Genomic DNA, 26,271 nt, shown 5'->3' with positions numbered 1-26,271 from the left:
GATAATCGGTAAAGTTCAAAATGTTCTGTGCGGTGTAGTTCGTATTTCTTCCGGCAAGTGCGCCACTGTCTTTCTACTGTGCATGCGCACCCACCATGCAAGTACCAATAATTCAATAATTATTGCGTTAAAATTCAGAAGCTTCTGCAAGCAATCTTGCAACTTGCACGATAATCAGAGCTCGAAATGGACCGGAGCGCACCGGAGCGCCGATCCGGTTCGTGGAGTCTGTAAAGTTATCGCTCCGTCTCGTGGTTAAAATATTTTGACCGTCTGAGGTAGATATGCCATATAACAAAAAATCTAGCACATTTATGTTTATAAAATACCCATAAAATTTGATAACCATATTAATATCCTCGGAAAATTTTCGAGCGCTCCGGTTCATAAACTTTTCCATTTCGAGCGCTGACGATAATACGTACCTACTGCCAGCAGTAAATCCATGCATGTGTTAAGGGGGTATAAGGCGACGGTGATTCTGATAAATCTTTTGTCATATTCATTGGGAAATTTTTCTTTTTTTTTATTTTTCTAAAGGTTTTCTTCTAAATGCGATTTATGATAGCATTTTTGTCGTTTTCCCGTGGAAAAAATGTGGCATATGTCTGAGGAAGAAGAATATCATGTCTGTCTTATTTACTTTTTATTCTTTACTCTAATTAATACCATGTTGTCCCTTAGTATGTTGAAATGAAATTAAATTGACGTTATAATTATTTTGTATTTTCAGCAGGACTTCCGTGATAAGTCGTCCTCCCATCGGGAGCGACTTCCGGCAGAATGAAGAAAGATCTGAAAGTCGGCGTGGAACCCTCCTCAAACACGGGTTTCCATAAAGACAACAATAATCCACTCGACCCGTGAGTATGACAAATACACTTTCAGAATCTAAAGATGATAGTACGTAAACTTTCAATACAGAAAAGTACCTATTAATTATGAATATTTATAAACTATTTTGATGATAAGTAAGTAGGCATCTACCTACTAACTTTGAACCAAATATCCCTTTGCTTTGAATCCAAATTTGGTGAAATGTTATTTAAAAAAAAATCTATTCTTGTAATAGTTAAATAACTAGTAGAGCCGTGTCCCAAACAATAATTATTAGCCTACTTATAATCACTGTAACGTTACATTTTGTTCAATAAATTCGCGAAAACGTCTTCATATTTGAGTAAGTACCTACCTACTGCATAAATATCCTCGAGTTTGTCATAGGTAGGTATAACATATTTTAAAAATTTTCCCTGTGTAAAAAAAAGTTTGTCGACCCCTTCTTAAACAATAGTCAATATAAAATCCATTGTATTGCTGATTTTATATCATTAAGGCTATACCTCAGTTGAGGCACGGTCTAACTAAAAAGATCGTGGCTAGGCGATGCGTGGATTGCGGGTCGCGGGTGCAAATGACGCATATAAACAATTTGTCATATAAATCCAACATGCATCCATTTAATGTTCTGTTTATTGTTCTATTAGTAACAATAATAATATATTCATTGACATGTTTTCTTTTTCAAGTAAATCGGTAACGTTTTTAGTCATCTTTACACGATTTAAGAATTAATACCCGCGTCGCCATCACGAAACAAATTGACATGTTCCCAACTCGACGTTCTCTCTCCGAATGCCAGCGAGTCCAAAATTTCGTCGCGCCTATAGTTGACAATTATTTGCCGTTTCACTGATGTATCGTCTTAAACTAGCTATTAGCGTCGAAATAGATAATAGACAGTGGTATAACAAGGTGTCTTATCGCCCGAGGTGGTAACGAAAAATACGCTCGTTACGTAATGCAAAACTTGTACATCTGCACACTTACAACCTACGTAATATTTTAAATACTAAGTTCAACTTTAATTGGTTATCATTAACAGATTTAAATAATTCGGATAAAATAACTAATGAGACTTTTCTCAAAGTTCTCTCCCCTAAAATCCTTGTATTTTTGTTGGTATAAAATTCATAAATTAAGAAATAAAACAATGAATTTTCAACATTGACAGAAGTGCCAAACAATCGATAAAACGTAACGTTTTTATCACAATCATAGGAAGCTTCGTTCTCCCATTATTTGCTCATTTCAGCAAGAAATTTTCCTTACACTATTTATTCTTACACGTTCCACGGAACTCCACTCTGCACTCCTACAAAATGTTGCGCTCAGGGCGGCTGCCTCATCAGCACACCCCTTGTTACGTCACTGACAGTGCTCGAAATGGAACGGAACGCACCGGAGCGCCGTTCCGGATCGTGACATTTGTAAAATTATCGCTCCGTCTCGTGGAAAAATATGTTGATCGTCTGAGCTAGATAGGCCATATAATAGAAAATCTGACACACTTGTCTTAATAAAATAAACATACGATTTGACGACTATGTAAATATCTTCAGAAAATTTGTCGAGCGCTCCGGTTCGTAAACTTTTCCATTTCGAGCGCTGGTCACTGATAATAGATATCACTGCTTTGATATGCAATTTATCTATGTTTTATAATTTGATTCTTTGTGAATTACGTTTTCAAATTGAATTCATCTCCATACCATTTTCTGGATCTGCCAAACGATATAATACCTATAGAATCTGTTGGCAATACAATACACAAAAATAAATCACTAAGAAATAAAGCAATATTCATACATTTTGTTCGAGCACTCTGTTTGCATTAATAACGGTATTTTCTATTTGTTAGTGACTCAATGAGTTACCTAAATAAAAATATTATTACGGGTATGTACGTTGTCATTAGTGAAGTGTCTCTACAGGTAGCGTGCGACCTCTTGAAATAATTAACTTGCATTACGATATTAATTATTGAAAACATCTGATCAATCGTCAATACGTAGGTCGCAAAAAATAATAATTGGAGGCATACATACAATATATTGTTATAAAGTTATTTGTGATATCGCGACAATACAATGTCGCGAGGACGCTATAAAAAAGTTTGGTAAGAGACAGTGTTATTTATTTTGACAGCTCTGCGGTGAAGGCCGGCCATTTTTTTTTTAATTCACCTGCTAGTAGGAAGAGGAATCTTATTCAAATTTGAATTATTCAATTGACGCCATTTTTGTAAACGGATATCCGGGAAAGTATTTTATTTAAAATTTCATTCGAACTGTTACTATTCAAATAAAAAACTTTTTAATAATTGATCTTACCGTTTTGATTGACATAGCGTAATATTTTATTTGTAATTTTGGTACATAGCAATCTAAATGTTACGTCAATATTGATAAATGATTTAAGAATATTATAATCTTTTATGAAAATACAAAAAAATAACATTCAAAATGTGACATCTTGAATACATATGTACCTAATGGTCGGAAATTCGTTTGCAAAACTGACGATGATGAAGCATTATTTCGAACTTAATCTAGTTTTACATAGGTAATGCAAATGATTAAAAATATTTATCTTCATACTGGCTTATCTTTTTAACGGTCATCCAAACAATATCTATTTACAAAGAAAGTAATATTATTATATTTAAAGATTAAAAAATGGAAGATGCACATTAGTAGGTAGGTACCAACATTAAATAATTTAATAATTTAACGAATGCCCGGTGATGCACACTTTCTGTTGTAAAAATAAGCGATAAAATATTATGATTTTAAAATCTTGATTTACATTTAGAAAAATAAAATTTATTCTGGTTTTCTAATGTTATCCCCCCCCCCCCCATTCCATCCAGTTATCATATAGAACATTTTTCAATCTGGATGGTTAGATACCTACCTGTTGGAAGTTTTGTTACAGAATGACATAACTCAAGATTTTACATACGTCCCTAGCATAGAGGTATTAAGTCCCTAAGTATAGTCCAAACCAGAGAACACATAAATAATAGTGTGTTACATTCTGGGTGAGGTATAGGTAATTTTCGGGTGTGCAGAAATGTGCGATAAACATGTGTTAAAGAATAAGTATTTTATTTTTAATAGTTAAGTACGTCTGAAAGTTAACAAACTTTGATGCATATTATATACAGATATAAATATTTAAAATAATAGTATTTAACTCTTTAACACAACTTTAAGTTGATCCACACTCGAAAATCGTAACTTTTTATAACCACACCCAGAAAATAACATACCCCAATATTTCTGTGTTCCCTGGTCGTCCCTAATCAGTGTATGACCTGCATATCCCTACGAAAAGTCACTGATTACTGACCTATGCGAATGATACAAATTGTAGAAAGTTTTTGTATTCTACTAACTTTAATTTTGCTCACCACCTGTTTTATAAAGGTACGCAAGCCCTATTGATGTACCTAAATTATTTTTTTTCACAGGACTTTCGTCAAGTCGAGCAAGGAGAGTGATGGAACGTCTTGTGATGGGAGTCATAGAGATGATAATGAAATACCAACAATTGGATTTTTCCAAATGGTAAGAAAGCACAATCATAGTATGTAAAAAAAAAATACGTATCGTCTCTTTACGATAATACTCGGGAAATAATAATGATAAATCTCGAGATTTTTCTCCAACTCAGTTGCAAAAACGGAAAATTACTTTGTAGGTACCTAATTCACTTGTAATTTTGGAGAAATTGCAACATTTTGCGTCCCTGAGAAGGCTTGCAGACCCGGTTGGGAATCACTGCTGAATTAACATTTTGTACCTATTTTTTTTTCAGTTCCGATTCGCCAGCAGAAATGACAAGATTATGTTATTTTTCGCTGCGTTGAGCGCGGTATTCACGGGAGCCGTGGCGCCGTTGAACACGCTGGTCTTCGCCGAGCTCACACAGGCTATGGTCTTCTACCAGATGCAGGTGGAGGGCCACCTTCCAGAGGGCTTTCCGGATTTCAATTTCGCCCACGAGGTGAAACTGTTTTCGATCAGGAACACGATTCTCGGACTTATACTGCTAGTATTTAGCTATTCGTCAGCCATGTTCTCAAATTATACGGCACATAATCAGGTAAGAAATTAAATTACACTCCATAAAAGGTCTGAGCAAAATTAACCATAAATTAGGGCGTTTTACGGCGAAATGCAGTGCAGATTTACCGTAGGCATCTGGCGACAGAATACAAACGATGCAATTTATTTCAATTTTATTTACCGATTACCTATTTTTTTTTTGACCAGGTCCGATCCTAATAAGATCATAATATTATAGACCTCCACAGAGTGGAGGTTTGTATTAACTGATTTTTGTTTTTGTTTTTATGAGAAATGGATGTTGGCTGCTTGCTCAACTTATTAGGTCAATACTCAGACTAAAACACAAATTGATAAACAATATTGTGTATTTGCCAGATCCAGGATGTGAACTTATGACCCACGACGTTATAAACCGACGCCTCAGCCGCTCGGCCTTTGTGGGTTATAGAATGTTTTTAAATAATGTACCTACCTATATATTATTTTGATAGTTATAAGTTATAACCAAAGATAGTCTTATTAATCTGCTAATAACTAGAGGTTGTGATCGAGAAATCTTGTCTTGAGAATTCTTGATAAATAATCAGAAAAGGCTATCTCGAACCTCAAGAAATTAATTTTCTGAAATTTCCGTTTGACGCGTCCCTCATTACAATGCAGATAAAGTTAGTATTCTTATCTCTCATCTTATTCATCTGTTGTAAGTAGTGTAGGCTGTGTAGGTGCCTACCCAGCGCTCGAAATGGAAAACTTTACGAACCGGAGCGCTCGACAATTTTCTGAAGATATTAACAAAGTTATCAAATTTTATGTGTCTTTTATAAAAGTAAGTGTTAGATTTGTTATGGAGCTAGCTCAGACGATCAAATTATTTTTTCACGAGACCGAGTGATAACTTTACCGATTTCACGAACCGGAACGGCGCTCCGGTCCATTTCGAGCCCTGTACCTACCTATATTACGAAAGAATATAAAATTTATGGATGATTCCGGTGCAGTGATGCCAACCGTACTATAATTATAGTACAATACTTTAATTTTAATTCCGCGAAAAATGAAAAATACTATAATTTTAAAGGGTTGAAGACGAAAAATGTTCCTGTACTATATATTTTTCAGAAATACTATAGTTTTTACGCCTTTGTACTATAATCAACCTAGAAAAAGATGGCAACACTGTTCCGGTGTAACTTTGATGTAATTTTCGATTTCACCTTTTTTGTCCACATAAGGTCATAAGACAATATTTATATTGAATCGAGATTCGATATTGTGACCATTGTAATCAGTAATGTATCAAATAATTTTTGTATCATTTTTGTAGATCTTCACAATCCGAAAAAAGTTCATGCAGTCTGCAATGAATCAAGATGTATCCTATTATGATCTTAATGAATCTGGAGACTTTGCTTCCAGAATGACCGAGTAAGTGAAATAAATTATTTACCTGAGGTAATGTGAAGACCATTTTGGTATATGTTGGGTGATGATGCTATGTTAAGGACAGGATTAGTTAGTTCAGCCACAAGAACAAGCCTGGTTTGTCAGAGAATGGCAATATTTATTTCAGATAAAGCAAACGATACTAGATGACGCTTTGTACCTATCAAGAGCACATTAATAACTAATTCTCTGGAACTAATAAAATACAAATTATTTAGGTGAAAGGAATATTACTTATTCTTCTTTTTCATCAGGACCTCGTAACAGAGCCTAACTGGCCCCAACCCTACGGCACTCATGAATTTGTGCAACCATTACTATTGTTTATCAATAATTTTGCAGCCAACAATGATTATATTGCTATAAGACTGCCAGAAACTGGTACAATACCTCTTCAAAATCTCTTGTATGGAGAATGTACTCTCTTAAAGGGTGAGACCTAAGTATTAAACTTATTACCTATGTAGGTAGGTATATAATAACTTTAGAAAAGATGATTTTTATTTGTACTTTGAAATGTATTAGAATAGGTAATATTAACAGTTAGTACATACTCATTATCATTCTATAATGGCTAATTTGCACTTTGAATTGGATTATTTTAACTGATAGTGAGAGATTGATAACTCATTCCGGCTGACTTGTACATTACAAAAATCGTGTCCGAAAATTTGTACGTATGCAGTTCACCATATCACACTTCACTGTGAAATGTTGTATCGGAGATACGAGGGTGGGTCAATAATTCCTTAGAAAAAAGCATTAAAACAGTTTTTATTTTTGTATTTTTTTTTCTCAACATAATCTCCTTGGAGCTCAATACACTTGGTTAGACGTTTCTCAATTTTTTTAAACCGTCAGAAAAATAAGTTTTCGGAAGGTCCTCAAAATAAGCATTTGTCCGATCGATGACTTCTTCATTTGAAAAAAAAAACGTTGTCCACTTAGCCATTTTTTTAAGTTTGGGAAAAGGAAAAAGTCACTGGGGGCTAAATCTGGCGAATACGGTGGGTGGTCGACCAATTCGAACTTCAATTCTTCAATTTTAGCCATTGATCGTAAACATGTGTGAACACGGGCATTGTCCTGATGAAAGAGGATTTTTTTCCTGTTTAAATGAGGCCGTTTTTCTTCAATTTCGTTTTTTAGCTGGTCCAATAAAAATGCATAATAATCCCCTGTTATTGTTTTTCCTTTTTCCAAATAGTCAACGAAAATAATTCCACGTGCATCCCAAAATACAGTAGCCATAACCTTACCAGCTGATTTTACGGTTTTCGCCTTCTTTGGACATGGTTCGCCTTTCGCAATCCACTGCTTTGACTGTTCTTTCGTCTCGGGAGTATAGTGGTGTATCCATGTTTCATCTACAGTCACAAAGCGACGAAAAAATTCATCCGGATTGCGTTGCATGAGCGACAACAGGGCTTTAGAGGCCACCACCCTATTGCGTTTATTGTCGACTGTGAGCAAACGCGGCACCCATCTTGCAGAAACTTTTTTCATGCCCAATTTGTCATGTAAAATAGAAATGACGCTACCTTTTGAGATCCCTGTAACCTCAATTATCTCACTCAACTTTAATATTCGGTCACTTAACACCATATCGTGGATTTTATTGATCATTTCTGGTGTAGTCACCTCTACAGGACGTCCTGAGCGTGGTTCATCCTTTGTTGATGTACGACCACGTTTAAATTCATTTAACCAGTTATAAATAGTTGCAAGTGAAGGAGCAGATATGCCGTGAACTAAATCCAACTCATTTTTTATTTCCTTTGCTGTTAACCCTTTTATATTAAAATGTTTAATAACAGCTCTAAACTCAGTTTTCTCCATTTTTGTAAACAAGCAAATTTTTTTTTTAAATGTACGAAAATAAAAAACAACAACCCGACCAATCTGATTGAAACTTCGCAGCATACTGAATCGGTAGTGCCGCTGCATGAAAACAAACCGCTTACAGTACTAGTCGCGCCACCTGTCGGCTTTTCTAAGGACTTATTGACCCACCCTGGTATATTATGGTCGTATATTAAAGACCGTCCTACCTCTTTGGGTCGTATAGTACTTACAAAAAATTCTTGTCTAAATAAAACACGGTTCTTGTCGATTTACAGGAAGCCAGCAGCAAACGAATTTTGAAAATAGCCGATATCCTGGATTATTTGTTAGGTTAGGTTAGGTTTTCATTCTTGATGGAACATTATTGTCTGCAATGTTCCACTAACAACGCGTATTTTTTTCATTTCGGTGCTATAGAGATGACTGTATAGTATAAGGTCATCTCCTTCCGATAAGAAAGCTCACGGCGAAACTGTGCTACGGTGAAATGTAATACATACAATTTACATGTAGACTCCAGACATAGACATATAGACTCGGTACATAGACAAATAGTCCTGACTAGTATAGCAATGATTATATTCTTTTGTGATTGGGTTTGGTAGTGTACTTTCTCTTTTATTATATTTTGGGCTTGTTGTAGATCCCCTCTAATATTAGAGAATATTCAATATACTTAAAACCACTGAACAAAAAAATAATAAAACCTTTTGTAACATTCAATATGATTATTTATTGATAATTGATGGTAACATTCAATATGGTGGAAAGAAAACAGCTGATTATGATATGACATAATTCATAATAAAATAAACTATTACAATAATTTATTTTATTTTCAGCGATCTGGTGAAGCTGGAAGATGGGATCGGTGAAAAAGTGACAACTTGCCTTCACTACTGGGTCTCATTCGCAGGCTGTATCATCATGGCTTTCACAAGAGGATGGAAGTTGGCACTCGTATGCCTTGCTTCATTCCCCATCACACTGATTTCAGTAGGAGCTGTTGGAATTGTGAGCATAAAACATTTGACACCAAAGAGTTTGACAATCACAAGAGAAATTAATAAAATTAACATATAGAAATATCAGTATTAAAACACTAAATGACCCTTTTGTAATGTTTTTAGTGTAGGTAGTTGCATTGGTAGTCAGAGCAAAATTAATATTTTGCAAGTTGGCAGAATAAAATTGAAGCATTAGTCATTAATTGGTATATTTTAAAAATTTAATAAATTCTTGTAGATCTCATCAAGACTTGCCAAGAAGGAGTCTATTGCATATGGATTTGCCGGAGCTGTGGCAGAAGAAGTCTTGAGCGGAGTGCGGACAGTCGTAGCCTTCGGAGGCCAAAAGAAGGAGGCTATCCGCTTTCAAGAAAATCTTGTGGAGGCTAAGAAGATTAATATCAGAAGAGGTGTGTATTATTACTATATCAAAGACGTTGCAGAAAATCTTCACTGTATAGATGGAGTCTATATAAATGAAAATGAAGATGAACAAAGATTACAGACTATACTAAATCCAAATTAGCATGAGAGTTAGGTGGGACATTTATCTCAAATAATGGCCTATAATAATTTAGCGCGGTACCCTGTGGTATCCAATATAAACATTAATAATTGTCAATAAACTAGGTATTTTTTTTTTATCAGAAACATATCTATTATAAAAAATCTTGACAAAAATATGGTGCTGGACCTGCATCCATCGGATTCAGGCCAATATGCATTACCAATTTAGCCACCTACACCCTGCTTAATTACAATGAAATTAACTAATAGTCATGCAACCAGGCCTCAAAATGGACTAGACCGCAGTTCCGGGTCATGAAATTCCCGAGATTATTGCACCGTCTCATGGAAAAATTAAGTTGACCATCTTAGGTAGGTTAGTCATATAATAAAATATCTAACACGCATATTTTTATAAAATATACATTAAATTAAAATATATATATATATATTAATAGTTTCGGAAAATTATCGAGCGCTCCGGTTCAAAAAATATTTCATTTCAAGCGCTGCATGCAACTGAAGCACTTGTTAAATTACGTTAATATTGGCAACTCGCTTTTGTGGTTTGAAGCAAAGTAACAATAATAGGTATCATTTAATTTCGAAGGGTGCAGGTATGTTTCTGAGGCCACGGAGCACTTTGTGCAGTCATGCAACTTTTATGATTTCCCCAAAGGAGTTTCAGTTTCCCATACACCAAGTTTAACTGGAGGTGTTGAATGGATTGATGTCTTGCCAACTCTTCTGTGACTCTGTATGTGACTGATTCTTTTGTGATTTTTTTTATCCCAATTATATTCTTGATTGTCGCCATATGATTATATTTATTTATATATTATTACAATGCTGGTAGCCTGTTTATGGCAGAATTTTTACAAAAAATTCACATGAATCATAGACAAATTAACATTTACCTACCCGGTCAGTGAAAGATGAAAGTTTGAGAACCCACTCGGTTCAACTTTTTTTTAAGCTATTCAAAATGTTTACAATATACATAACATTTGTTTTAGGCTTCTTCACCGGCTTGGGCATTGGTACTCTTTGGTTCTGCATTTATGGAACATATGCATTGTCATTCTGGTACGGAGTTGAATTGGTCATCACTGATCCAGCCAACTATCCACCATCAGTCATGGTTGCCGTAAGTGAAAAATTCCTACGTAATACAATACTATGTTTCAATACTATGTTGACATAGCTTTAGTAGTGTTTATAGGTGCCACATCGCCATGTTAATTATTATTTATTGTTATTATGATTGAAATGCTTAATGTCAATGATTGGTAATTTACGATTATTACAATTTATATCATATAAAATACAGAATGCATAAATATTATGAGTCAATTACAAAGTCCAATGAAGGGTTACCCTAGCAAATTTTATTATATAATGTTAAATGTAATTAAAATTCAAGATGTAGTGCAATAATAATTTGAAAAGCTGTTGTAATCACGGACATCTAATGTACCAAATATGGCTTTATTCTCAATTTTATCATGACAACGTTTACAATAATACTCTTTTATGGTATTAATTATTACATTTTAAGTGATCATGAAATTTTAATTTGTAAGATGAGACACAGGGAATCATAATTACATAAACATATTTCCTAAAAAAGTTTACAACATTTTCAGGCATAACAAGTAAAGATACTCCAAATTCTTCTTTTTTGACCGTCACACAGCATCTGGGCCCTTAACCGGATGTATGCCACAAGCACGTACCTATATTATGTACTCTACAATTCTGTGCACGCAAGGCCTGCCATGGAAAATGAGTGTGTAGGCACGCTGTAATTTACACTCATTAGGTATACTAGCACCGGTCGATTGCTTTAAATAATTAAAAATATTGTACACATACTGCCATCTCTTGGAATCATGGTGAAAAACTTAACCGAAATACATTTGTCTTTATGATTATTCCAAAAACATATGTTTCATATGTTTATAAGGTTTTATTTTTTCATGAACCCGCATGGTACGAGGGTGGGTCAATAATTCCTTAGAAAAAAGCATTAAAACAGTTTTTATTTTTGTATTTTTTTTTTATTTCTCAACATAATCTCCTTGGAGCTCAATACACTTGGTTAGACGTTTCTCAATTTTTTTTAAACCGTCAGAAAAATAAGTTTTCGGAAGGTCCTCAAAATAAGCATTTGTCCGATCGATGACTTCTTCATTTGAAAAAAAAACGTTGTCCACTTGGGGGCTAAATCTGGCGAATACGGTGGGTGGTCGACCAATTCGAACTTCAATTCTTCAATTTTAGCCATTGATCGTAAACATGTGTGAACACGGGCATTGTCCTGATGAAAGAGGATTTTTTTCCTGTTTAAATGAGGCCGTTTTTCTTCAATTTCGTTTTTTAGCTGGTCCAATAAAGATGCATAATAATCCCCTGTTATTGTTTTTCCTTTTTCCAAATAGTCAACGAAAATAATTCCACGTGCATCCCAAAATACAGTAGCCATAACCTTACCAGCTGATTTTACGGTTTTCGCCTTCTTTGGACATGGTTCGCCTTTCGCAATCCACTGCTTTGACTGTTCTTTCGTCTCGGGAGTATAGTGGTGTATCCATGTTTCATCTACAGTCACAAAGCGACGAAAAAATTCATCCGGATTGCGTTGCATGAGCGACAACAGGGCTTTAAAGGCCACCACCCTATTGCGTTTATTGTCGACTGTGAGCAAACGCGGCACCCATCTTGCAGAAACTTTTTTCATGCCCAATTTGTCATGTAAAATAGAAATGACGCTACCTTTTGAGATCCCTGTAACCTCAATTATCTCACTCAACTTTAATCTTCGGTCACTTAACACCATATCGTGGATTTTATTGATCATTTCTGGTGTAGTCACCTCTACAGGACGTCCTGAGCGTGGTTCATCCTTTGTTGATGTACGACCACGTTTAAATTCATTTAACCAGTTATAAATAGTTGCAAGTGAAGGAGCAGATATGCCGTGAACTAAATCCAACTCATTTTTTATTTCCTTTGCTGTTAACCCTTTTATATTAAAATGTTTAATAACAGCTCTAAACTCAATTTTCTCCATTTTTGTAAACAAGCAAAATTTTTTTTTAAATGTACGAAAATAAAAAACAACAACCCGACCAATCTGATTGAAACTTCGCAGCATACTGAATCGGTAGTGCCGCTGCATGAAAACAAACCGCTTACAGTACTAGTCGCGCCACCTGTCGGCTTTTCTAAGGACTTATTGACCCACCCTCGTATTAGCATAGCGGCTCACTATGTACCACCATGCTAATTAATACCTCCCAACATTTAATGGGTTAAATAACGAATGATGAATTGCATAGGCCATTATTTCATGCTCAGACATTTACTGAAACTAAGTTTGCAAAGACAGTCTGCACCTCAGGTCTGTATTAAAGAATGGCTCCAATTAGCGATTGTCCAATTGGCTAAGGTATGAGACTTAATAATAATATCTTAAAAGAATATTTTGAACAATTTCAGGTGTTCTTTGGTGTCCTCATGGGCTCGATGAACTTCGGAATGTCGACACCGTTCATTGAAATCTTTGGAGTGGCGAAGGGTGCCGGAGCCAAGATCTTCTCCGTCATTGACAGTATCCCAACCATCGATCCGCTCTCAGACAGAGGTGTGAAGCCAGAGAAATGCCTCGGGAACATTACATTCAAGAATATACATTTCAATTATCCATCTCGGCCGGGGGTCAATGTAAGTCGACTTTTTCTTCTTGATGTTTCTCTTAAATCATTAAGGCGAAGTCTTTACCTACCCGAGGCACCTAGCGGAACAATACGAAGCTTGCAATTTGAGACATTTTTTTGATAATTTACAATTTCAACTGTATTAATTAATAAATATGTAAATATCTGAAAACATTAAAACAAAAAATATTTTTTATTTTAAGCCAAAGGTAAACTAACAATTTAAACAAAATGTTATAAAATGTGAATTTGTTAAAGGATTCCATCTTATTATTACATATTATTTTATGGTCATATTTATTATTAAAATTTAGTTTATTAAGTTTTCTATATTGTAATAAAGAGAGTTTTGACCAATTCATAGTTTTAATATTTTTTATATTTATATTAAAAAACATTGATTTTTATAAAAAAATATAAATGGGTATAACTTAAAATCCTTTTTATTTATATCAAATACTAATTAGGTATGGTCCCAATATTGAAGCTCTATCCGGATCCATAGTGTTGTTTGTGTTTATGTGGAATTTTGTTTTTTTTAGATATTATCAATAGATCACAAAAACAATATGCTAAACTGTATATTTACTGTGTTTTTTTAATCACTGAAAAATATGCTGAACAGAATGTTACATTTTTAAATCTTGATAAGAATTAATCTAATTGAAAAATATGTTGTAGATTCTGCAAGGTTTCGATCTTTCAATCACACGAGGCAAGACAGTCGCCATCGTTGGGGGTTCCGGCTGTGGCAAGTCCACATGCATTCAACTGACTCAAAGATTCTATGACCCCTTAGAGGGCAGTGTAAGTAGATATGGCACATCATTTACAATTATTTATATAGACTATTTTTATAAAGTGACACTTACATATTATTTGAAAACGTATTAATTATTGAATTGATTTGTGATATTTGAGGAATAATCTTTATCGAACATCCGTTAAAAACACATAAATAGAAAAATGTATGTTCAATGAAGAATGTTACATTCCTTTTCAATTATTCATTGAATACTTTTTTTTTATTAAATTATTAAAAAGTGAAAGTACGACTATCATTTTAAGATCATTTATCATTTCAAACCACAAAAGTTGGTCGCAAATATTAGCGAATTTTGAGAAGTGTTTTAATTGCATGACTATTAATTAATTTCATTGTAATTAGGTAGAGTGGAGGCGGTTAAATTGGTAAAGTACATTGGCCAGAAACAGATGGATACAGATTTGTCCTGTCCAGTTTCGTATTTTTTTCAAGATTTGTATGTTCATGGCCCCCACAACGGGGGGGGACTGTCAGGTCTCTAGTCTAGGGGCCCGGGCTCAGGGGGGACCCGTGGCGGGTCGACTAATTAAATGAGATAAACACACATCATCAATTTACTTTGATAGTAAAAAAAAGTCACCCGCGGCGCTATTTTACTTCAAATTTATTACCATTTTTAAATATATGGCTGTGGGATGCAATTTTCCGTCGTTGTTATGTGTTGATACTCTACAACTCCATAATTCAATGTGTTAAAAAATCACCAAGAATATGCTGAATTTTACTTGACTTCGAACTCCATTTGGAAAATGCCACTCGTCAGACTGTCTTTAACCTTAGCGATAGGTAGGAGGGCCCGTCAAAGATCCTAGCCTGGGGGCCCGTTTCAGGATGTGGGGGGCATGTGTATGTTACTGAAATGTTTTCAAATTATGTATATTCAGAAAAGAAGGTTATATTTTCAAATCTTAAATTTCTAATGACAGCCACAAGCAAAGCCTTCAAGTTAAATAAATTAAATTTGGTTTCAGGTACTGCTTGACAATAATGACATCAGGGATTTGTCTGTGCGATGGCTCCGAAGCAACATCGGCGTAGTCGGTCAGGAGCCGGTCCTCTTCAACACCACAATTGCAGAGAATATCAGATACGGCTTTGAATCGGCTTCTCAGCACGACATCGAAATGGCCAGTCGACAGGCCAATGCGCATGATTTCATCAGGATTCTGCCGCAGGTTTGAATTCGTTATTCCGACCTGATTGTTGACGATTAAAGAATTGTTAAACCTATATTTATGTCAGTGGTATTCAATGTATGAATCGCGGCGCCCTGGAGTGCTGCAACTAAATGCCAGAGATGTCACAAGCATTTTGAAACAAATAATAATTGACAATGTTAATTCAATGTGCTGATGCATCATCACAATGATACATTATAGTGCCACGCTAGATTTCTGCTTGTAGCAGATACCTTTGAAAAAATCATATATACCTAGTTCTTCTTCTTTTATCGAATATTGACGACCAGATTGCAGTACGTACACCTCCAGAGTTTACATAGCCAAGAGAATTTCCTTTTGCCTACACCTCTGCTACCGTCTACATTTCCCTACATTATGACCTGGAGTAATTCTTCTCATTATGGAAAATATGACCGAAATATACAGCCTTTTTCCGTCTGATGGTAGCTATAAGTTCTCTTGGAGTTTACTATCATACATAGTTAGGCTTACCATACGTCCCGGTTTGGCAATTTTTCCCGGCTGTTGTTCTGCGTATGAATGATTGTCGGATATAACTTTTCAGAATACACATTTCAGAAGAGCTAAAAAAGGAAAAAGCACTCAATGATTCTGAAAGGTAATTCTCATTCATCAGGTCAAAAGCATACACTACAACTTATACTTCTTTGCTATAAATGCATTGATAGCAAAAGGTTCTACTAGTACTTCAGAACAGTACTGTTTTAGTTGTCTGTCAGTGTCAGTGATAATTTTCCCGCCGTTAATTAACAGTCTGAATACTGTGTCTTTACAGGCGTATGATACATTGGTTGGTGAACGAGGAACCCAACTTTCAGGAGGTCAGAAGCAGCGCATAGCCATCGCCAGAGCACTTCTCCGCAACCCTAAGATTCTGTTGCTCGATGAAGCTACTTCTGCGTTGGATAATGCCAGTGAAGCCAAAGTGCAGGCAGCCCTTGACAAGGTAACATAAGATATGCCCACTTCGGATACCCAGGATATTTAAATCCAACTCAATACCATCTTGTACAAAGTCGACCAGTGGTGAAGAATGGATGTAGGCTGTTAAGATCCGACATAAGTGGTATAATACTAAACTTTGTCAGTCATACAAATTTGTTTTCATTGAACTAAGACTACAATTTGTAGATAGTGTCGGTTAGTTTTTAAATTCCAATTAAGCCCTGCCTAACGAAACAGCATCTTTATTAGACAGAGGCCTATCTTTTGTCTCTTTATTTCGTTTTCTTATTCTAAAAATCCATACACGTGTCACTTAGATTTTGCTACTTTATGGCGACCCTGTTATCGTTAGAAAAATATATATTTTTAACTAAAATTTTATGATACTTCTTACCATAACTAGGCTATGTATATTAAAGTATTTATCTCCAAAATTACCCGTTATATTTTGTGATTGATTTTTTTATGAACCAGGCCAGTGAGGGTCGTACAACCATCATTGTCGCCCATCGTCTGTCGACAATCAGAAATGCTGATATGATCGTGGCCATCGCCGAAGGAAGAGTGGTGGAAACGGGAACCCACAACGATCTCATGTCACTCAAGGGTCACTACTACAACCTCGTAATGGCACAAGTGCAACCGACCAGCGAAGATGAAGATAGTAAGTAAATAATCATAACATTGTAATACAATTTTTGCCATTTTCGGTTTGCGGTATTAATTTCATTTCAATTCCAAAAATGCTAGTTTATTCTTACGTTTTCCTTACAAACCGTTGTATTTGCATACAACATAATCTATTATAATTATTATGGAAATTTATAATATAGTAGTGCAAAACCCAGCTGGATAAAAAATAATTTTTTCATTACATAAATTAGTAAGGGCATTACTACACTGACATTTTTTTCGTTCTCTTCGCAGAATATAAATTTTTCTGTGTCTACCACAGTATGTCAACAATGTGAACCACACTAAAAACTTTGTTAATGCCACATACATGTTACAACTGGTTACATGTAATAAGTTGTACGTATTACATTTCACTGTAGCATAGTTCGCCGTGAGCTTTCTTATCGGAAAAAGATGAACGTTTACTATACAGTCATCTTTATGGCACCGAGATGAAAAAAATACGCATTATTCATAGAGTATTGCAGACAATAATCTCTAAATTTAATTAGGTCATAACCTAACCTAACAAATAATCCAGTATATCGGCTATTTTCAAAATTTGTTTGCCGCTGGCTTCCTTTAAACCGACAAAAACTGTTATTTATTTAGACATGAATTTTATCTCAGTACTACACGACCCAAAGCGGTTGGCCAGTCTTTAATATATGACCATATATTTCCGATACAACATTTCACGGTGAAGTGTGATACGGCGAACGGCATTCGAACAAATTTCCGGACACGACTTCAACTATATACTATAAGAAAGTTTAGGTAGGTAGGTACCATTGATTTAGGTACCGTATAGGATGTGCCTTTAGCTAAATTCACATAGATTTCATGCATACACATTTTCGTACAGTTCGAAAAACATTTGAGGTCGGCGTATTGTTATTAAACTGTGTACAGTCAATGAGGTATCACCTGATTAGTATGGAGTGGTTTTCAGTCAATAAGATCTTATATGGTGTTTGCCCAAACTTATGGTGGGCAATGTATAATTCTCATTTATAAGAATCGTCGCTATAGGATTTGTTTCCCGAATATCCATTTTTGTCGAAATCGACATTTTAATGCAGTTCAATATCTTTTATCGAACTCTACCGAAATCATATATAAAAACAATATATTTTTATCTAGGAACAGAGATATTTATTTAAAAAACCCGAATACGCCATGTTAAGTTACAATTACTCCGTGGTGTTCTCCCGAATGTCCAACTATTCGTACCTGAATATCCAAGTTAATTTCGGTTGAAATCTATCTCTGGCTGAGTTTTTATTTCCCGAATATGACTTTTAGCCAATCAAACCGCGCTGACGCCGTGCATCTCGCTCCCACATTCACGCTGTCTAGCTCTAAAACAATCACGCCCACTTTCATATTTTACGGCCGTCCGGAGTCCTCTTTCAAATTTCGTCTTATTGATATTGTTTTTAAAGTTACTATTGTTTTAATAGTGAATTCAACAAATTTGAAGAGATCATTCATAGGTGATACATCACCAGTTCGCCCTGAACTTATAGTAGAGTTATGGAAGTGAGTATTTTAACCTAAATAACTGCATTTTGTTTTGATAAATGACACAAAATCCCAACGGTTATATGAATTCTACAGTGTGCCGGCAACTACTATGACGTAAAAAATAATTATTATTTCAAATTATCATTAATCAAACATTGTTTGACTGATCAGGTATTTCTATGAAAATTAAGGCGATGCTATTATTTATTTTTGAATGCGCTGATAGTTAATTTAATTTAATATGTATGTTAGTAACTATTTATTTGGTGAATATTAAATACTTAGGATATTGGTACCTACCTAATATTAGCAGCTAAGGCTGCGCGCACACGGCAAAGCGAAGTTTCGAATTCATCCGCCAAACGACGTTTGCGTTTTGTTTGCGAGCCGATTGCGTTTTAAATGCGTGTCAAATGCGTCAATATTTCGACGATGCTGTCCAAGAGAAAACACGGTTTTCAAGGGGTTTTCATAAACGCCTTTTTTTGAAACTGCACCCTGCTGCGAGAGTATTTATCTTTCATTACAGTGGCGTACAAGGGTAAATAAATCAATATAAAATCAGTACATAATATTGCATTATACCTACATTTATTTTCCCACTATTGCTTCTTTTGGAGCTGGACTGTTTTATATCGAAAGCGTTTTGAAAATTACCTATTGTTGAGCCTATTATATACCATCATCATCAATACTATCGACCGAAAGCCATAATATATAATAGTAAAAAAAATACGAAATCTAACATAAATTTGGATATTTTATAGATAGGATAATACAATTTATCTATTACAGTTTGGTTTAGGCATAGCTTGATGAATTAAAAAAATGAATTTACAATATGTGTGATACGTATTTTTAATCTAAAGTTAAAAAAATAAGTAAGAATGAAAAAATGTGCACAATTTTGTCATATCGCCTAAAATATACCAATACCATCTATAAATTGTAGTCGTATTTCAATAAGAACATATACAATTGACTGAAAAAGGTTAATGTGCACTATTTATGGCGGACCTTAACAGCTTACCTGCACCCTTCGCCACTGTACCTACATTTATTTTCCCACTATTGCTTCTTTTGGAACTGGACTATTTTATATCGAAAGCGTTTTTAAAATTACCTATTATTGAGCCTTGTATGTATCATCATAAACTTTGTCTGATTAATACTATCAACCGAGGGTACTTGATGGAGTTTGAATTTAATTTCTAATTAATTTAAGTTTTGTACTATTCCACTTGAGTATTTTTTTGCGATCAGGCTTTTGCCTTTCAGCATTTTGCGCACTCGCCAATGGCAAATACACATTGACATCAAATTCTAGCTACAATAAAAAAAGATTATAACTTAATACACGAAGAAAGGGTAAAAACCTTATTACCTAGATACCTACTAAGTAAATGATGAAGTATAAAAACATAATATTTAGAATAATTTGAATATTTGCAGTGTTTCTAAAAAAACCCGTTGTAAATACGATTAATACATTCGGTAGGTAAGCGTATTAAAATGCCATTTCTCGTAAACAATAGTTTTCTCGTTGTGCAATATGTTGGGAGTTTAATAATATTAACTAATGAGAGATGTCACCAACTGTAACTACTCACTAAATAAAAAAAACGAATAAACAATGTTAAGGTATAGTTCGTAATATGCAAATTTAAATAATTTTTGATGAATACCTATATACCTATACCGAAAATATTTATATAAGTACCTATAGATACGTATTGAATTACCCACCTACCTATTCATATTATTATGAAATACATATTTAAAATAACACCATTCTTTTGGGAAGAATACAAGTAGGTGTGCATTTGGTTATATTCGATATTAAATAAGTATGTATCTTTAATAGAATCATGCCTCCTTTTTATGATTGTAGAATCTTTATGTAGGTATCGAATCTATAAAATATTTTTATTAAATTTAATCTGTTTTTAAGCGTGAAGGCTCGCCATAACTATAAGGTAAACTAAACCATTATTATTTATTTTGTAGTAAGTATGTACTTCTTTAATTATTTTTTTTATTAGTTGACACTTTTATTTTCTATAGATACACTAAAATGGAAACGGGTGCCAATAATAACATATTGAAGTGAGAATAATGAATACCTTCCTACTACTATCGATAGGTATGTTCCTGTGTAATTGTGTAGGTACATGTATATTTATATTAATTATTGTTTTCGTGTTATAATATATTATTTGCGATTAATTGATAACAAAATTTAGATAATTTATCTATTCACCCGCTACAGAAAAATCTATAAAATATTTTAATTAAATTATATCTGTTGCTCTACATTGCATGAACGCCACTGAAGCAATGGAGTAATTAATTATGTCATACAATACGTGCCATCCTACCTACCACATGTTCTTTTAAATCTTCCCATTTAGGCCAGGACCGAACTTTTGAAAGCTGAAATTTATGGGGGCGCGTATTAAGAAATATTACTGATTAACCACATAATTATGTTCAGAAAGGCCTAATAAATTTTATTTACCAATGACAAACTCATGACCGGATGAGTGGGTATTTTTCATTAAAAACTTGGGTATAATGTAAAGGTTTAAGCCTACGCAATCTGCACCTAGCACATTGTCATATATATTAATATGAAGAATGTTAAATCTCAGTCGGTTCCATGACAAAACAGGACAGTGACAAAACAGAACATGACAAAACAGAACACCTGGAGAAAACCTGGCTGTTCTGTTCTATCATGTTCTGTATTGTTATTGTTGTCGAAGTCATGATGAATTGTTTGCAACCAGAAAGATTCACTTGAATGATTAATGCTTATTTAGATTGTCTGCATTTGCGTATAGCTAACAAAAATCCGCATGAAAGTCATTAAAAATAATTTCTACACTATGAAAATATCATCAAATTAAAAAACGCTTTCGATATAATATAACAGAATTCTATTCCAAATCAAGCAATAGTGGAAAAAATAAATATAGGTAAAATGGTAAAAAAGAAATACTTAATAATTATGTAGGTAATGTTTACATATTATATTTTTATATTTTATTTATCTTAGTTCGCCACTGGCGATAAAAAAAAGGTTTTTTTTAATTCTTCGGATAGTGCAATAAATAAATTCTTACATAATAACACTAACGGTGAAAACAAAAAGTACTAATATCCATAATAGCTACAAGTTTGCCGAAGACAATAAGGCACATATTGTATGACATAATTTATTACTTTAGTCCGAAAAAATTAAAAAAATCTTCCTTCTTTCTTAATTAGTGTCATCAAGAATTTCACAGTGGCGTTAATGCAATGGGGAAAACAGATATAATTTAATTAAAATATTTTATAGGTTTTTTGTATATAATTTGTTAGAACAATGTAATATATTATTATACCTATTGTATCTTTTATTAAATAAACATTTAAAACATATTATTCATAAACATTTGAAATATCTCCCCTTAAAATCTGTTCATATTTACAATAGAATATTATTGCTTAGAATTCAATAGCTACATATTAAAAAGATAGCTATTGTAATGAGACTATATCAGGTAATTTTGTATTAGTGTACCTACTAATATTTCAATCTATTTTTTATGAAAGGTGTTTTGAATTCATAACTACCAACTTTTTTTGAATATGTAATTGAATAATATGGTACTGTAGCGGCTAAATAGATAAATTATCTAAATTTTATTGTCAATTAATCGCAACTAATATATTATAACAAAAAAACAATAATTAATATAAATATACTTGTACCGATACAAGTACACAAGCACATACCTATCAATAGTAGTAGGTGGGTATTCATTATTCTCACTTCAATATATTATTATTAGTACCCGTTTCCATTTTAGTGTATCTATAGAAGATGACAGTGTCAACTAATAAAAAAATTAATTAAATAAGTACATACTACAAAATAAATAATAATAGTTTAGTTTACCGTATAGATATGGCGAGCCTTTCTTCTCGTGAAATACTTCTTCTCATAGCTGTGCTGTGTCACAACTTTTTATTATATTTTGTAAAACTGCTTACCTACCGAATGTATTAATAGTATTTAATAACTGCAAATATTCAAATTATTCAAAATATTATGTTTTTGTACTTAATCCTTTACTTAGTAGGTATCTAGGTAATAAGGTTTTTACCCTTTCTTCGTGTATTAACTTATAATCTTTTTTTATTGTATTAATAAATAATAATAGTACAAAACTTAAATCAATTAGAATTTAAATTAAAACTCCATCAAGTACCCTCGGTCGATAGTATTGATGATGATGGTATATAATAGGCTCAACAATAGGTAATTTTCAAAACGCTTTCGATATAAAACAGTCCAGCTCCAAAAGAAGCAATAGTGGGAAAATAAATGTAGGTATAATGCAATATTATGTACTGATTTTATATTGATTTATTTACCCTTGTACGCCACTGTAATGAAAGATAAATACTCTCGCAGCAGGGTGCAGTTTCAAAAAAAGGCGTTTATGAATCCCCTTGAAAACCGTGTTTTCTCTTGGACAGCATCGTCGAAATATTGACGCATTTGACACGCATTTAAAACGCAATCGGCTCGCAAACAAAACGCAAACGTCGTTTGGCGGATGAATCCGAAACTTCGCTTTGCCGTGTGCGCGCAGCCTTATGGTAATTAATTTATACATGCTATTATTTTGTGTTGTTATTCCTTACAATAGTAAATATATAATATTATTTGGTGGTTTGTAATAAGTTTAATTGTTAATTATAGAAATATATAGATATAATAATATACAGATATATATACAGATTTTTTTTTGGAAAAAGTATTAATATAAAATTGTTAGCAAGTACGAGTAAGTACCATCATAAAATATTGGAGAAATCTGTGACGTCGGTTAGTAATTGAAGTAGTAGATACCTACTTTTATTTAATAAACAAAAACCGATCGCCGATAGTCGTTTGATTTTGAAGAATGCTGATGAGCAGGTATTAAAAGGCAAATAGTTAAAGTTTGTCGTCATAAGTATGTCACCTCGTAGCATAGTGGATAATTCGTGGACTGGGGCGTAAACCCAGGAGATGCAGGGTCGATCCTGCCGGGTATCTTACTTTTTTCAACAAGATATTTTCTATTGGTTATAATATATTTTCTCAGAAGTGATTTTAAAAATTATGTATGTTCAATTATTAGAATGGTACATTCTTAAATCTTGTGAATTATTCTTTCAATAAAAAATAGTTAATTAAGTACTTAAAAACTATTTTATTACTTAATCCGAAAAAAACCGAAAAAGCGATTGCCGCATGTTATTATTACATACGAACTTGGGTAATTACGGTCATTAAGTATTTAAATAGTAGAAGTAATTATTAACAATTATCGTGTAAATAAATATAACATTTGAGGCGCGTACTTTTTGACCACTCAGTAATCCGTGGGCCGTGCAGCAATACGCTACGGTCTTAAATCCCGAACGTCCTTGTTTTGTCCCGAATATCCATCATTCTGAGAGAGCGCTAAAAAATTCCCAAATATCCACAGTGAGTACTCGTAAATAAAACGCATTTTCTGTGCATATAATGATTTATACCAGTATATTATTCTTGGAATCTATTCTTAGATAATATTGCAATCATACAGTGTAGAAAGAATGATTGATACATCTACTGTTATTTAAATATACGACAATGAAATTAGTTTTTCGTCTCCTGTAAAATTGACATTTGGTCTATTCGGGAAACAAATCCTATAGCGACGGAATGTCTCCATTACCGCAGCGAAAAAATCAAACCTCATAGATATACTAAATGATCTTTCTCCTTCTTCTACATTTAAATATCTTTGAAGACATGTTAAACTATGCATTACCTAATGGATATTTTATAAAACAGTGAGATTTGCTGTATGCATTGCAAACAAGTGAATGAATTGCAAAATTGAAGACCCTTTATTTCTGGGCCCTTTCCACACGCAGATATGCCATGTTTATTGCTTACAGTAAAATAAAATAGCTATTATATTACTTATAGCTTGCTCAGGATTGAATACCATCGAAATAATATCCGGTGAGTATTTTTGTGTGTAATAAAATATATAAATGCAGCTATATTAATTATTGCCATCCCTAGTGGAGTTTCAGCCATATACCAGACCAAACCGGAAGCTATTGTGTAGATGCATTGCCGGTTCCACTGTGACCTGTTATATGACAAGTTTTGTGATTTTATTACTTAATGACTGTTTCTTTTTGAACAAAATATTTTACTATATATTGTAGGGTTGCTGCCAATAGATCGATAATTTAGGTACTTATTTAGATATAACATCGAGTTATGTGTCTATATATAAATATGTATGCTAGAAAAAAAATTCAAGGCCTTCCGATATATAGAACATACACATAGAGCACAAAGATATTAGCATTATGCCTGATTTTAGAGGGCAGGTCAAACTTCAAACTGCAATTATTACTCCATAACATGATTTTGAGACTGACTAAGTTTTGGCAATTTATTTTTTTATATATTGAGGGTTAAGAAATGAGAGAAATAAGTGACAAAATAACAACAGAAGAGGGAAGAAACTTGAATGCACGCTATGTGTATGATATTTGATATTATTACAAATCAATGTCTTTGTCATCTATAGTGAATATAATATGTACCTATGTAGTATGAGGATTACTTACACGCATCTGACAGATGGTTGGCGACAAACAAAATGATGGATTAACGAGTTATTATTAGTTGAATTAATAGTTCACATAGTAGATACGAGTTAAAGTTTCAAACGTTTTTAGGAGCTAAATATTTTTTAAGAATTTTCAGCTTTCGTCGGTAGATGCAAGATACTACCGGTTACAAGTAAATTTTACGTGCAACATTTCACAATGGCACAGTTCGCCGTGAGCTTTCTTATCGGAAAGAGGTGACCGTATACTATACGGTCTCCAATTTTATTAGATTCAATATGAACATTAATTCAATTTTCATAGCTGATTTTGGCAAAATTCATGAATTCAAGAATGAAAACCTAACATAACCTAGTCTAATCCAACCGAACCTAACAAATAAACCAGTACATTGGCTATTTTCAAAATTTGTTTGCTGCTGGCTTCCTGTAAACCGACAAGAATCGTGTTTTATTTAGACATGAATTTTATGTTAGTACTATATGACCCAAAGAGGTTGGACGGTCTTTAGTAGATATATGGCCATATATTTCCGATACAACATTTCACAGTGAAGTGTGTGATATGGCGAACTGCATACGTACAAGTTTCCGGACTCGGATAGTAAAACGTATTTTTAACAAAATGTCACTTATGAGGTATTGTTTCTTAACCCTCGATATATTACACATTTGCCAGATTCACCCTTCCATCGGAATTGCTGTACGTCTCGTAAAAAAGGTTGCACTCAAAAAACGTGTATTTTTAAAAAGTAAAATTTAATTTGTATTAAAAAATTTCAGGTCCATCGGAGGTGCGGCCAAAGCGAGGAAGTATCTCTAGTCAACAGAGTGCTGATGAAGATGCAATAATTCCATTACCCACTGAGGTAAAAGATTTAGTACTGTTATTGATAAGTTTTACATTTGATGACGAATTATAATATGTTACAAGATTTATCATTGTTGTACAGGGATATCCCTCATTATACGGCCACTA

At 33.7% G+C, this 26,271-nt stretch overlaps 1 protein-coding gene across 2 annotated transcripts in view; it reads left to right on the top strand.

Annotated features, from left to right (window-relative positions):
* Positions 1 to 770: 770 nt before the first annotated feature.
* Positions 771 to 26,271, top strand: part of Mdr50 (Multi drug resistance 50) — a 41,466-nt gene continuing 15,965 nt past the window's right edge. Inside the window, exons 1-13 of one of the 2 annotated variants that reach the window (XM_085944178.1) lie at positions 771 to 863; positions 4,316 to 4,412; positions 4,663 to 4,950; positions 6,241 to 6,341; positions 9,047 to 9,218; positions 9,450 to 9,621; positions 10,735 to 10,865; positions 13,220 to 13,444; positions 14,119 to 14,244; positions 15,235 to 15,438; positions 16,241 to 16,411; positions 16,885 to 17,074; positions 26,076 to 26,161. In XM_085944178.1, coding sequence (XP_085800304.1) covers positions 784 to 863; positions 4,316 to 4,412; positions 4,663 to 4,950; positions 6,241 to 6,341; positions 9,047 to 9,218; positions 9,450 to 9,621; positions 10,735 to 10,865; positions 13,220 to 13,444; positions 14,119 to 14,244; positions 15,235 to 15,438; positions 16,241 to 16,411; positions 16,885 to 17,074; positions 26,076 to 26,161 — 2,043 coding nt within the window. In that variant the 5' untranslated portion in view covers positions 771 to 783. Of the gene's footprint in view, positions 864 to 2,750; positions 2,960 to 4,315; positions 4,413 to 4,662; positions 4,951 to 6,240; positions 6,342 to 9,046; positions 9,219 to 9,449; positions 9,622 to 10,734; positions 10,866 to 13,219; positions 13,445 to 14,118; positions 14,245 to 15,234; positions 15,439 to 16,240; positions 16,412 to 16,884; positions 17,075 to 26,075; positions 26,162 to 26,271 lie in introns of those variants that run through there. The other variant, XM_085944179.1, reaches the window with a different exon arrangement.

Source organism: Rhyacophila brunnea, unplaced genomic scaffold (genome assembly GCF_057557595.1).
Source record: "Rhyacophila brunnea isolate RB1 unplaced genomic scaffold, BYU_Rbru_1.0 scaffold_17, whole genome shotgun sequence".
Lineage (NCBI taxonomy): Eukaryota > Metazoa > Arthropoda > Insecta > Trichoptera > Rhyacophilidae > Rhyacophila > Rhyacophila brunnea.
Note: the sequence above shows the minus strand (reverse complement) of the source record. Positions and strands in the feature narration are given on the sequence as shown.